We start from the raw sequence: 11976 nt of genomic DNA on the forward strand, positions 1-11976 counted from the left end.
CCACCAAACTTCCAGTTCAAACGGCTTTGCTGTCTGCCGTATTAACCCACAGCGCCGCACCTGGATTTCTTACAGGCATCTAGTAAACTTGGTAAAATGGGTTTTTCTTCCATAAAGCCAAGAGCCACAAGACTAGAAAGAACAGGTGTGGGAGGTGGGATGACAGGTTGACACACACACACACACAATACAGACACGCCTCATTTTATTGGTTTTCATTTTGTTGTATTTCACAGCTATTGCATTTTTTTTTTTTTTTTCCAAATTGAAGATTTGTGACAAGGCCGCATTGAGCAAGTCTGTTGGCGACATCTTTCTAACAGCCTGTGCTTACTTCTTGCCTCTGTGTGGTCCCATGTTGGTTTTTCTCACAAGACTTCAGACATTTCCATTCTACTGTTGCACATGTAACAGACTGCAGTCTAGGGTAAATTTCACTTTTATATATACTGGGAAAACAAAAAACTACTTGTGACTCGCTTGATTGCAATATTTGCTTTATTGTGGTTGTCTAGAACCGAACAAGAAGTATCTCAGAGGTCTACCTGTGTAGATTAATGTATATCGTCAGATAACAGGTAAGGGAATGTTTTCCTAGAAAGGCCAAAGTTCAGGAATTTAGGAGACTGTGTGGTTAACAGCTCTTTGTTTCTGATTAATCACTGGGAACAAGCCGTTCAATTAATTAGGAATAAAGGAGGGGAATTTGAAGTTTCTGTGTTTCATTTCAAGGGCCTCTGGTGGTACTGTGGGCTAGGCAAAAGATTATTAATTGCAAAGTCTATGGTTCAAACACACCAGTTGCTCTTTAGGAGAAAGATGTGGAAGTCAGCTCCCTGGAAATATTTACAGTGTCAGGAATCCTATGGAGCAGCTAGAGTCTGCCCTACAGGGCCACTATGAACCAGAATGAATAGATCAGTGGATTTGGATGGGTTTTGTTTGTTTTTGGTGCCTGGCTTCAGAGTCCCAGGGGTGGTGCAAATGGTTAAGTGCTCTACTACTAATTGAAAGATTGGAGGTATTAATATACCCGAAGTGCCTCAAAAGAAAGGCTTGGCGATCTTTTTCCAAAAGATTTGAAAACCCGTGGAGCACCGTTCTACTCTGCCACACATGAGGTTGCCACAGATGGGAGTTGTCTTGATGACCTTTGTGTCTGTCACCCCTGAGTTCTATGTGCAAGGTATGGAAAAGGTATGTTTTTGCAGAACACAAACGGAATGTTGTCGTGAGCCAATTTCCCGGGATCAAAATATTGTCATTCTATTTTCTCCGCCTCTTATTTACAATCATACTCTTGTGTTTTAGCTTCACCTCCCAGGACGCCCACTCTTCTCCCCGTGTCATCACCCCCAAACTTAGTGCCTCCTAGCGTTCCAGGTTCTGTTAGCTCCTCAGACGCTCCTCCCAAGTCAACCCCAGCCGGCACCTGGGGTGAAGCCCATCCTCTCTCACGTCCTGCCCATTCACCGCCCACACCAGCCTACCTCCCACCCATTCCTACGGTGCTGCTTTCCTATTGGACAACTCCTCTTTGAGCTCTCCGCCCCTCCCAGTTTCCGCTCTTGCGATTGGGCAAATGGCTGCCTGTCAGCGGTGTTCCCTGGCAATAAGGTAGGCTCTTCCCAGGACGAAGCTGGTGGGTCGGCGACCGGAAGTGGCTGCCGGGCCGGAGCGGGTGAGCTGAGCCGGGTCTGCTCTTGTCCAGGGACCACCGTGGTGAAGTGGTAGCTGCGGGAACGAGGGAGGGACTCCGGGTGTGGTCACCCCGACTGCCCCCGGCCCTGGTGTGTGGTCAAGGTCTGGTGTCATGAGGGGTGCGCACCGGGCCAGGCCTTGAGCCGTGACCTGAGGATTGACTGGGTCAGCGCGCTGTTTGGAGGAGGGGACAAGGGCTGGAGCGCGGGTGGTGGTGGTGGTGCGGGGTGGGGGTGGGGGGATGCTTCTATATTCGGACGCTCCACCTGCGAACTGAATCCAGGGCACAGGGAGAGGCAGCGAGTGCTGGGCAGCACCCCAGGAGGGGAGCGGCCTGGGCGTGCAGTGGCCTGCGGGCGGCCAGCCCCACGCTGACCCTTTGCTTGGAGGGAGAGCGGCGGAGTAAGACAGGCCCAGGGTGGGAGTACCTGGACGCCAGGGCCAGTCTGAGCAATTCTGAGAAGTTGACCGAGGTCCCAGGACTCCGCTATCAGGGGCCCCCATGCCCCCCAGCACCGGGGGAGCGAGCTCGCTTTGACTTCTAGGAGCCACACCTGTGTGGGCTTTACTGAGATTCCTAAGGACTTAGTGACTCATTATTATCAACAGGTGTCAAAGTGGAACCCAGTTCTGCCTGAGCTTCCTACAAACCAAGATGTCAGAACCAGGGTCAGTGCATTTGGCAGGGAGACCCTCCTCCTCTCTTCCCCAAGTCCTGCAGCTTAGAAGTGGGCTCTGCCCTGCTGTCGGTGGGGGCTGGATCATTGTTAGTGGTGGGGGCTCTCCTGTTCAGTGCAGAATGTTAACAGCGTCCTATTAGATATCAGTACTGCCTCCCCCCATCCTGCCCCGTGACAACCAAAAAGGTGTCCGGACATTGGCAAAAAAAAAACGTCTGGGGGCCAGGCTGCCCCAGGTGGGGACCCACCATTGCAAGCATCCTAGTTTGTTCTCATAAAGGAGGGAGCTGGCCCGTGTTCCCCTGCGGAACACAAGAGCCATTGTTGGGTTGTGTTTACGCCCCTCTTGCCAGGAAAAAGGCAAAGCAGGGTTTCTGTGACGATCTCTCGAGGCTCTGACATCAGGGACCAGAAGTTCAGGAACTAGCATTTCGGAGACATGATTGAGACGGAGATTTCTGGCATGTGTAAGGACACAGGTCTCATTTGGAACATTAATGCCCTTGATCTTGCTGTGTAGGAGGCCCGTTAGGAGGAGGCAGGACTGTCCTTGTGGCTAATATGCCCCTTCACCAGTGCCCTGCAGCCCCCAGGAGTGGTAGGCAATGGCTGGGGTGTTCTTAGGGGGTCCTGTCTTCACCTCTTTGTGAACTCTAGCCTTGGGGCTCAGACCTAAGATTGCTCCACACCCTTCTCCCTCCTCCTCACAAAACTGGGGTGTTGCCACTGCCCTCTGTCTGGTTCTCTACTGGGGATGACCATGTTGGAGCCCACCTCCTACACCACACCCCCGCCTGCCCTGTCCTGGGCCCCTACCCTCTCCTCACCTGTTCAGTGTGCAGCAGGTCCCCACCCCCTCCACTCCCACCTTTGGCTGAGCTGGGTCCCACCTCCTGCACCCCCACTGTCTCTTCTCCTAGCCTGTGCCCAGCAATACTGGGGTACCCCCTCCTGCACCCCCTTCCCCTCCTCCCCTGCAGTATTCCCAGCAGAGCTGACTGTCCCCTGTGCCCTTTGCTGGACACTGCCAGCTCAGCCTTGTGGGTCCAGCTGGGTCTGGCGGGTGATGCTGTCCTGGTGTTTGCAGACAACAAGCAGGATCTGATTCTGGTAGAACAGATGGAGGGACTGGGGGATCCATGCTCTGGAGGCTGGCTGCAGTGAGACCGTGGCCTCCCCCGCTGGGTGTCAGCAGTGTGTCCGGCAGGCCTCTCAGTGACCTCAGTGGGGCAAAACTCAGGCCACTATGCAAATCCTCTGCCCAGCAAACACCCCCGAGTGGGCTCTGTGTTAGAAACCTGGCTTTGACTCCAGGTGTGTGGATGGTTGTGGATTTTCTGTTGTGTCTTATCCTGGACATTGCGTTATGATAGTAACAGTGCTTACTACACGGTGTGAGGTTGTAGGAGATGCTAAGTCAGATGCAGAATCCGTGATGTTCTCTCCTCTCAAAATCAAATTACTTTGGCTTGTCTCTTAACTGTGTCCTAAATGGTGCTTGGGGCTTAAAGCCCCAAACCCACTGCCGTCTTCGGGACTTTCACTCAGAGTGAGCCTGTAGAACTGCTCCTCAGGCTGTGTTTCCTAGAGAGTGAATCTGTACAGGGACCGACAGGTTCATTGTTCTCCCAAAGAGCGGCTGGTAGGTTTGTGGTTAGCAGCCAAACGCCGAACCCACAGCGAACCCACTGGGGCTTAGGTGCAGGTACCTTGGCCACCTCTTAGCAGTGTGGACAAGAGGATGAGTGGAAGAGGACTGGGGACATCATTGGTGTCCCCCATGTTCAGATAAGAGCAGCCCTCTGCAGGACGGTGGCCAACCCATGCTTTCCTGGCTCCTGTGCTGTGGGGAATGGACACCTCGTTCTGCCTCCCTCCCCACTCCCGTCTGCCTTGTACACTGCCCATGGTCCTCCAGGAGTCTCCTGCTTGGGGGTCACGTCAGCAGTCAGCCTGAGGAGAAGGGGGTGTCCTGCTGGTGGGCCTGTTCCCAGAGGCTCGGAACCTCAGGTCTCTGGAGGGGTCATTGTCTCTGCTCCGGGGTTTGCCTGGACACTGGACCTCCATTCCTGCATGGGTTTCACCTGGTGCGAGGTTACTGACTTATTGACTTCTTCCCACTGGTTTCCTGGGCCGCCTACTTAGGGCTTCCAGGTAAAGCCGGAGGACAAGGATTCAGAAGTCCCTGGAGCCTCCCCAGGGACTGTCTGTTATTTTAGGATGGTGGTTCTATCTCTGGCGGCTAATTCTGGGTGGTGATTGAGGTTTCGGGTCAGCCTGGCTGGGCTACTTCTCACTGCTGTGGCCATTAAACCGCATCATCACCTCCAGGTGCGATCTGACATCATCACCTCCAGGTGCGATCTACTATGAGCAGCTAGTCAGCTAAAAGGGAGTTGTCTGGGGTGTGGCTTGCAACACCTTTTATCTTGTCGTTGTTGTTGTTAAGTGTTGTCCAATCTGTTCCAACTCAGAGACTTTGTTGTAGGGTTTCCAAAGATTGGCTGGCAGGGATGAACCACCGACCTTGTGCTTAGCAGTCTACTGCTTATTCTACAGCGCACCCCCAGGACAAGAGATAAAAGGAGAAAGAAGGAAGGAGAGAAGATCATCAACATCAGCGTGACTACAGGTGGTCAGAGAACTTGAGGAGAACTGAAGTTCTTTTCCCTTAAAACTGTGAAAACGCCAACAAAGCAGTGTGTGTACGCGCTCGTATGTACTTTGTTGTAAATACAAGCAAGGAGCTGGCAGTGGACCTGGGGTCCCTGCCCTGAGAGACTGCTAGATCCAGGGGAAGATGGATGCCAAGGCACAATCAAATCTGCCCAGAATGCTGGGCCTTCAGATGCTAAAAGGAGACAGGGCCATTTCCCCAGAGCGCACACAGAGAGCCTGTCTCCCAGAGCCTGGGCTTAGAATAAGGACTGGCAGCCTCCGAAACTGACTAACTTTCTGTTTGTTAAAACCGCCCCCTTGTGGTGTTTGTGCTGCAGCCCACGTGTTGTTGTTGTTAAAGTGCCGTTGAGTTGGTTCCGACCCATAACAACCCTGTACAGTGTTTCCGAGGATGTAAATCTTTACGGGAGTAGAAAGCCTCATCTTTCTCCCGTGGAGCGGCTGGTAGTCTCGAACTGTTGACGTTAAGGTTCACAGCCCGATTCGTAACCACTATGCTACCAGAGCAGCCCACATGAGGGCTGAGAAATCTCTGGTTTTGCACTTACCCCTTGCTGTGGTGGTAAACAAGGCCCCTGGGTCGCCTGTCTTCCCTTGGCAATTTCTGGGACATTCCTCTCTCAGGTGGGAGCCCTGGCTAGGTTCTTACGGGCACAGGGGTCATCGGGAAATGGCTCAGCCATTGCTTATGCTGTTGTGGCTGACTACTGTTATCGACTTGCTACTGAAAGTTGTCATATGGTGACGTCGTGTGTGGAAGGACCCCATGTTGCCCGGTCCTACACCACTTTCGCGATAGTCCATCTGTTCGACCCCACTGTTGTGGCCTCTGTGTATCATTCTAAGTAGAGCTTATCTTCCGGCTCTCCATGGGAGTCCTGCATGGCGCTGTAGAATAAACCCTGGACTACTAACCTTAAGGTTTGCAGTTCAAACCCACCAGCCGCTCTTCAGAAATCCTATACAGGGTTGCTACGACTTGGAACCATCTTAACAGCATACAACAAGAAGAACGGAACAGTGTTGTGTTGTGAAAGCACAGGTTTCCCATGGACTCATTTTCAGATGGAGATGGCCAGGCCTTTCCTCCTAGTCTCCTTTTGTCTGAAACGTGTCCACCATGGGTGACCCTGCTGGTGTTTGTAAGACATCTAGCAGGCACCACACAAGCCCCTCCAGTACGACCCTCTGGTAGACAGGGCACTACTTTTATTAGCTCATTCAATGATCACAGCCAACCTGTGAGGGAGGCTTAGGGTGATTCCTGTCTTACAAACGAGGAAATCAAGGCGTAGGCAGCTAGAGTAGCTTCTATCTAGTAGACGACAGAGCAGAGGTCGCTAACAGAAAACGTCACAGGTCTTTGTGCTTGCTTTATGGGAAGTATTTTCAGGGTGATAATTATGTTGGAGTCCTGGTGTGGCGCTGTAGGATGAACATTGGACTGCTAACCGCAAGGTCAGTGGTTCAGACCCACCAGTTGCTCCTCAGAATCCTTGTTACAGGGTCACTGAGTCAGAACTGACCCGAGAGCACTGAAAACATCAACAGTTACCTTCAAATACGTTTGATCATTCAACCTTAGAGATTTTCTCACTCCGATATTTTATCTTTCAAAAAGTGACCTGGGCGGATCAAAATACCATTACTTTCCATTTTTGTTCCATTGGTTTGGCATGTTTGACAGTGATTGGACTCAGGACTAGGGTTTCCCCCCTTTTTTGTATTGCTATTAATATCTAACACCTTGAAAATTAGATCTGAGCGGAAACCCTAAAACCAAAACCTTTACCTCAGCACGTAGTGCACCAGTATTCACCATAGCCCCTAAGTGGGAACCACCATCGATGAGTGAGCACACAACATGGGGTCTACCCCTCGGGGAATGGGGATCCACCCATAAAGAGGAGCAAACTTCTGATACATGTTGTGATGAAGATGAAAACATGCCCGGTGATACCAGCCAGGCATTTCAAAGGACAAATTCCCCACGGTTCCGATACAAAATCTCTAGAGTGTATAGAGACAGAAGTAGATTTGTGCTTTCCAGGGGTGGACGGAAGGGAGAGGAAGATGGTGCTTTGGGGTGTTTCTTTTTGGGGTGATGGAAACATTTTGGAAATGGTGATGGTTGTAAAAAAAAAAACAAGCAAGAGGAAAAACAATCCTGGAACTCTTGTGTTGTGGGCACATTTTGCAGCAAAATCAATAATTTATACTCTTGACCATATAAATACCAACATGTCTTGCTTATTACATTTTGGGGAGGGGGAACGAGGAAGGTGTTTACTTCTGTAGATATTTAGTGCTTTGTGAACCCCACGGGCCAAGCAGTATGGTAGACGTGAGTCAGAATTGACAGGTCCCAGCAGGTTCGGTGCTTGGGGTCCGACGTCGAGATTGTTACCGTCTGACTCTGCCTTCCTTTTGCAGAGACTCCTGCCTGATCCAAGGAGACATGGGAAACAGGCAAAGCCATGCGGGCCAGGCCTTCCACTCCCAGTTCCTCCCACAAGAGCAGGCTGAGATCGACCAACTGTTTCATGCCCTCTCGTCTGATAGGAGCAGCGCTCACACCTCGGCCCGGACCTTCTCTCTGCAGGCGCTGAAGGCAAGAACCCTAGCCCCAGTTACCTTAGGTTCAGAGCTGGGGTCTCCAAATGCACACACCTGTTTTTATAAAGCAGGTCTACCGGACCACAAGAAAGTTTGTCTTCTGCAGAGGGCCAGATAGTACCCATTTTAGACTCTGTGGTCTCAGTCATAACTACTCAGGTCTGTTGTAGCTAGAAAGTGGCCACAGACAAGACCGCTGCTGACCCCTTTATAAAATCATGGACTCTTCCATGCACACAAGAAACAGAGTCAGGGCAGATACTGACTGCTCTGTCTGATGTTTGGGGCATGTTTCTGGTATGCGCTTAGCACCAGAGGGGTCTGCCATGCTTGTTATCTCTTGAGCCCCCTATCTTAGGTCCTCCTCCCAGGGAACAGACAGGATGGTGGGTCTGCTCAGTGGGACTTGTGGGGCCAGGAACCGTGACACATCACATGTACCTTTGCCGTGGAATTTTCAGGTGTTCGGTACCCTAGGCGTTTCACAGTGTTCTTAACGGAGCAAAGCCAGTGCTGCCGAGTTTACTCTGACTCTTGGTGACCCTGTAGGACAGCAGAACTGACCCAAGGGGTTTCCAAGACTGTCCGTCTGTTTGTGAGCACACTGTCTCATCTTTCTTGTGTGGAGTGGCTGGTGGGTTTGAAGCTTGAGACAGTGCACCACCAGGGCTCTTAATGATGGCAAGAACTCTCAGATTCAAGACTCATCACTGTAGACATTCCAACTGCCCCATGCCCAGGTTTTGTCTGGGGTCATGGGGGCTCGCAGTGCGAGGTTCAGAGTTGAGGTGGAGGCAGAACATGGCAAAGAACATCCGCTGGTCTTCCCGGGAGTTGTGGAGTGTTTTAATAGCTCTCCTCTTCTAGAACATGCAGGATGGGACATGAGGGGATGCTGGGGACCCCACATGTTCAGTAGACAGGTTAATAGGGTCACAGCTGCTGTGTGGTAAATGTGTGTATATATGTGTAGCTCTGTATGTGAATATGTGTGTACAGCGCTGTGTTCACATGTGTGTAACTCGTGTATGTGGACACACGTGTGCAGATCTGTATGCGATGTGTGCCTGCAATTCTGTGTATGTGTTCATGTGTGCAACTCTGTATATGTGTGTCCAGCTCTGTGTGTAGGTGTCTATACATGTGTGGCTCTAAGTGTATGCGTGTGTGCAGCTCACTGTGCACTCATGTGCATGTACAAAGGCCCCATGCAGCCCACCTGGGTCCCAGGCAGCTGGAGCAGAGCGCACCCCACAGGCCAGGTAGAGACTCTCCCGTAGAGCAGGCTGCCGCATCCCCTCATCTTCATCAAGATCAGCGTGGCTACAGGTGGTCGGAGAACTTGAGAACTAAAGTTCTTTTCCCTTAAAACCGTGAAAACGCCAATAAAGCACGGTGTGTACGTGTTCACGGTACTTCATTGTACATACAAAGGGGCTTCTGAAAGTTTGTGGAAAAATGCAAGTGAGAGATACTGGAATTTTTCCACACGTGTTTTGAAGCCCACTCACATAAACTATATAATCACATAGAAGTCCCCTCATGTAAATAGACATTTATATAAATACATAGTCTTGAGAAGCCCCTTTGTATGAATAGTCATATAGATGGTATACAGTGAGCTACCTCTGAATATATACACAGGCCAGTGGCTCTGTAGAATCAGTGCAGACAGCTGGTCACAAGGTTGGTGGTTCGAGCCCATCAGCTGCTCCACAATAGAAAGATGAGACTTTCTGCTCCTGTAAAGATTTGCAGCCTTGGAAACCCTATTCATTTCTGTTAAATGCCGTCGAGTTGGTTCCGACTCAACAGTGAGTGTCCCTGTACAGGGTTTCCAAGGTTTTAAATCTTCACGGGTACAGAAAGTCTCACCTTTACCCTACACACGGTCATTGTAAGTCGGAATCGACTTAACAACACTTAACAACAACAACAATATATACACATACATTTTTATTCAGATAGACGTACCCATGTACATATATGTGAGGGGCTTCAGAAAGTTCATGGGGAAATTCCATATCCTTTCATTCTATTGTTCCCACAAAACTTTTGAAGCCTCCTCATATAGCGTATATACCTGCTGCTAAGTTGGTTCTGACTCCTAGTGACCCTGTGTAAGGTTTTCAAGGAGCAGCTGGTGGGTTTGAACCGCCAACCTCGCAGTTAGCAGTCCAGTGCTAATCCAGCACCACACCAGGACTCCTCAGAGTTCTGGGGGCCTCTGCAGCTACTAGCCAATCCTTGCTGACGTTCTTACCCTCATCAAATGGTGTATACTTCACACAACAGATGTGTTGTTACCTTCTTGTCACCAGAAACACTTCTGGCTGGTGAGAGGGGACCCTGCCTTCCCAGAACTCGGAATATCAATCTTTGGCAGATCCATACTGGTGCTCGCTTGTTCCCGGAGGATCCAGCCTTCAGCCTCCACAGGGCCGGAAGTAGCTGTTTTCTCTTACCAGGTACTTGCAGTCCTGACCAAAGTCACATTGGATGCTGGAGCCCCCCAAAATACGGCCAGTGGAATTTACAGAAGGCTACCAAAACATTCATTATGAATTAAGTTCAGAGAGACCAGGGCAAGATGGAACTTGACTAAACACTGAACCGAAGTTCTGCAACGAAGACAAGTAAGAGCAAGTGAAACGTGTGGATGGAGATCCAGGAAACCGGAGCCTCAGAGGACCAGTGGAGAGGTGGCTTCAGTGCTGGCTGGAAGAGGAAGCTGAACAGGAGCGGGGCGAGGGAAGAAAACAGGCGCACTGTGTGTGAGCTGGCCCCGAGCGCCACAGTCGCCTTGAACCTTTGTGAGCAGCTGTTGGTACAGAATGTATGGGCACAAGATATGGCCAAGGGCTGCAGTTCTCTCTGGTTCTGTACCCTCCTGGTAGCCAGGGGCATGGCCAGTCCCCACCCTCACCAACCCAGTGTCCAGTGGTGCCCCTTCGTCCCTGCGCAGTCTTAGCTCTGTCTGGGGTGGGGCGCCTGCCATAGCACCCCTGCTCTGGAGATGTGTGACCCCCACCATGAACTCGGCTACGCAAACAGTGGACAGAGGACTAACTGCCTTCTTACGTCTACCACGTGCTCTGCCACATTCTCTACCACGTTCTCTACCACGTTCACCAGGACAGAGGGGGTGGACGCCTGAGACTACATAGTATACAGACGTCAACTGAATCTGTGTCTCAGAGAAAACAGTGTCAGCTTACACAAAGAAACAAGACAGAGCCTCAAGCAAGTCTCCAAAATACAGAGAAAAGATAACACCAGAAATGGTATTGAAACTACCTGATGAGGAATTTAAAAGAAGGCTAATTCAGCAACTTCAGCAGATTGAAAGATAGTGAAAACTACAGACGAAATAAAAAACATGGCCCAAACTGTGGGGAAAAGCAGGAAACAAATTGAAAATATGGGAACCGGACAAAATCAACTATTAGGCCAGATTAACACCAAGACTTCAGAAATAGATAATACACTGAAAGGCAGAGAGATAGAGTTGGATCAATGAAAAGCTGAATTACTGAGCTTGAAAAACAACCCAAAAACCAAACAGCTTTCCATAATCGTCTGTGAGAGGAACAATAAATAAAAAGAATATCAACAAAAAATGTGAAGAAAGTCTAAGCTTTATGTGGGACACTATCAAGAGGAATGAGACCTGGTGTGGTGCTGTAGGGTAAGCACTCGACTATCAGGTTGGATTGACCTGCGAGGTCCATGGTTCATACTCAACCAGCCGCTCCTGGAAAGCCCTATACAGGGTCTCTGAGGCACTTAACAACACAACATTCAGGAAGAAGAACTTGCATGTGACAGGAATAGGAAGAGGCAGAAAACCCATAGAGAATATTGTCCAAGAGTTGTTGAAAGAAAACTTCCCTAACGTCATGAAAGGAGACAATTTAAGAAGTTGAATGAACCCCCCATGGAATAGAGCCCAAAAGAAAACATTAAGACATAGTCAGAAATTTTGAAACCAAAGACAAGAATCCTGAGACAGCAGCTCAGGAAAAACAAAAAGTTGCCTATAAAGGACAGCTAACAAGACTAATAATACAGACATGGCTACAGTCATACACTGACAGAGAACTTCAGAGGGTCAAGCTGGATTCAGAAGAGGCCGTGGAACAAGAGATATCATGGCAGATGTCCGATGGATCTTGGCTGAAAGCAGAGAATACCAGAAGGATGTTTACCTGTGCTTTATTGACTGCGCAAAGGCTTAAGATTGTGTGGATCATGACAAGCTATGGACAACATTGAGAAGTATGAGTATTCCAGAACACTT

The 11976-nt window shown here is 50.0% G+C and overlaps 1 protein-coding gene across 1 annotated transcript in view; it reads left to right on the forward strand.

Annotated features, from left to right (window-relative positions):
* The first annotated feature begins 7518 nt into the window (after positions 1-7518).
* Positions 7519-11976, forward strand: part of TLDC1 (TBC/LysM-associated domain containing 1) — a 15033-nt gene continuing 10575 nt past the window's right edge. The window contains exon 1 of the mRNA XM_006860287.1: positions 7519-7671. Coding sequence (XP_006860349.1) covers positions 7519-7671 — 153 coding nt within the window. The remainder of the gene's footprint in view (positions 7672-11976) is intronic.

Source organism: Chrysochloris asiatica, unplaced genomic scaffold (genome assembly GCF_000296735.1).
Source record: "Chrysochloris asiatica unplaced genomic scaffold, ChrAsi1.0 scaffold00037, whole genome shotgun sequence".
Lineage (NCBI taxonomy): Eukaryota > Metazoa > Chordata > Mammalia > Afrosoricida > Chrysochloridae > Chrysochloris > Chrysochloris asiatica.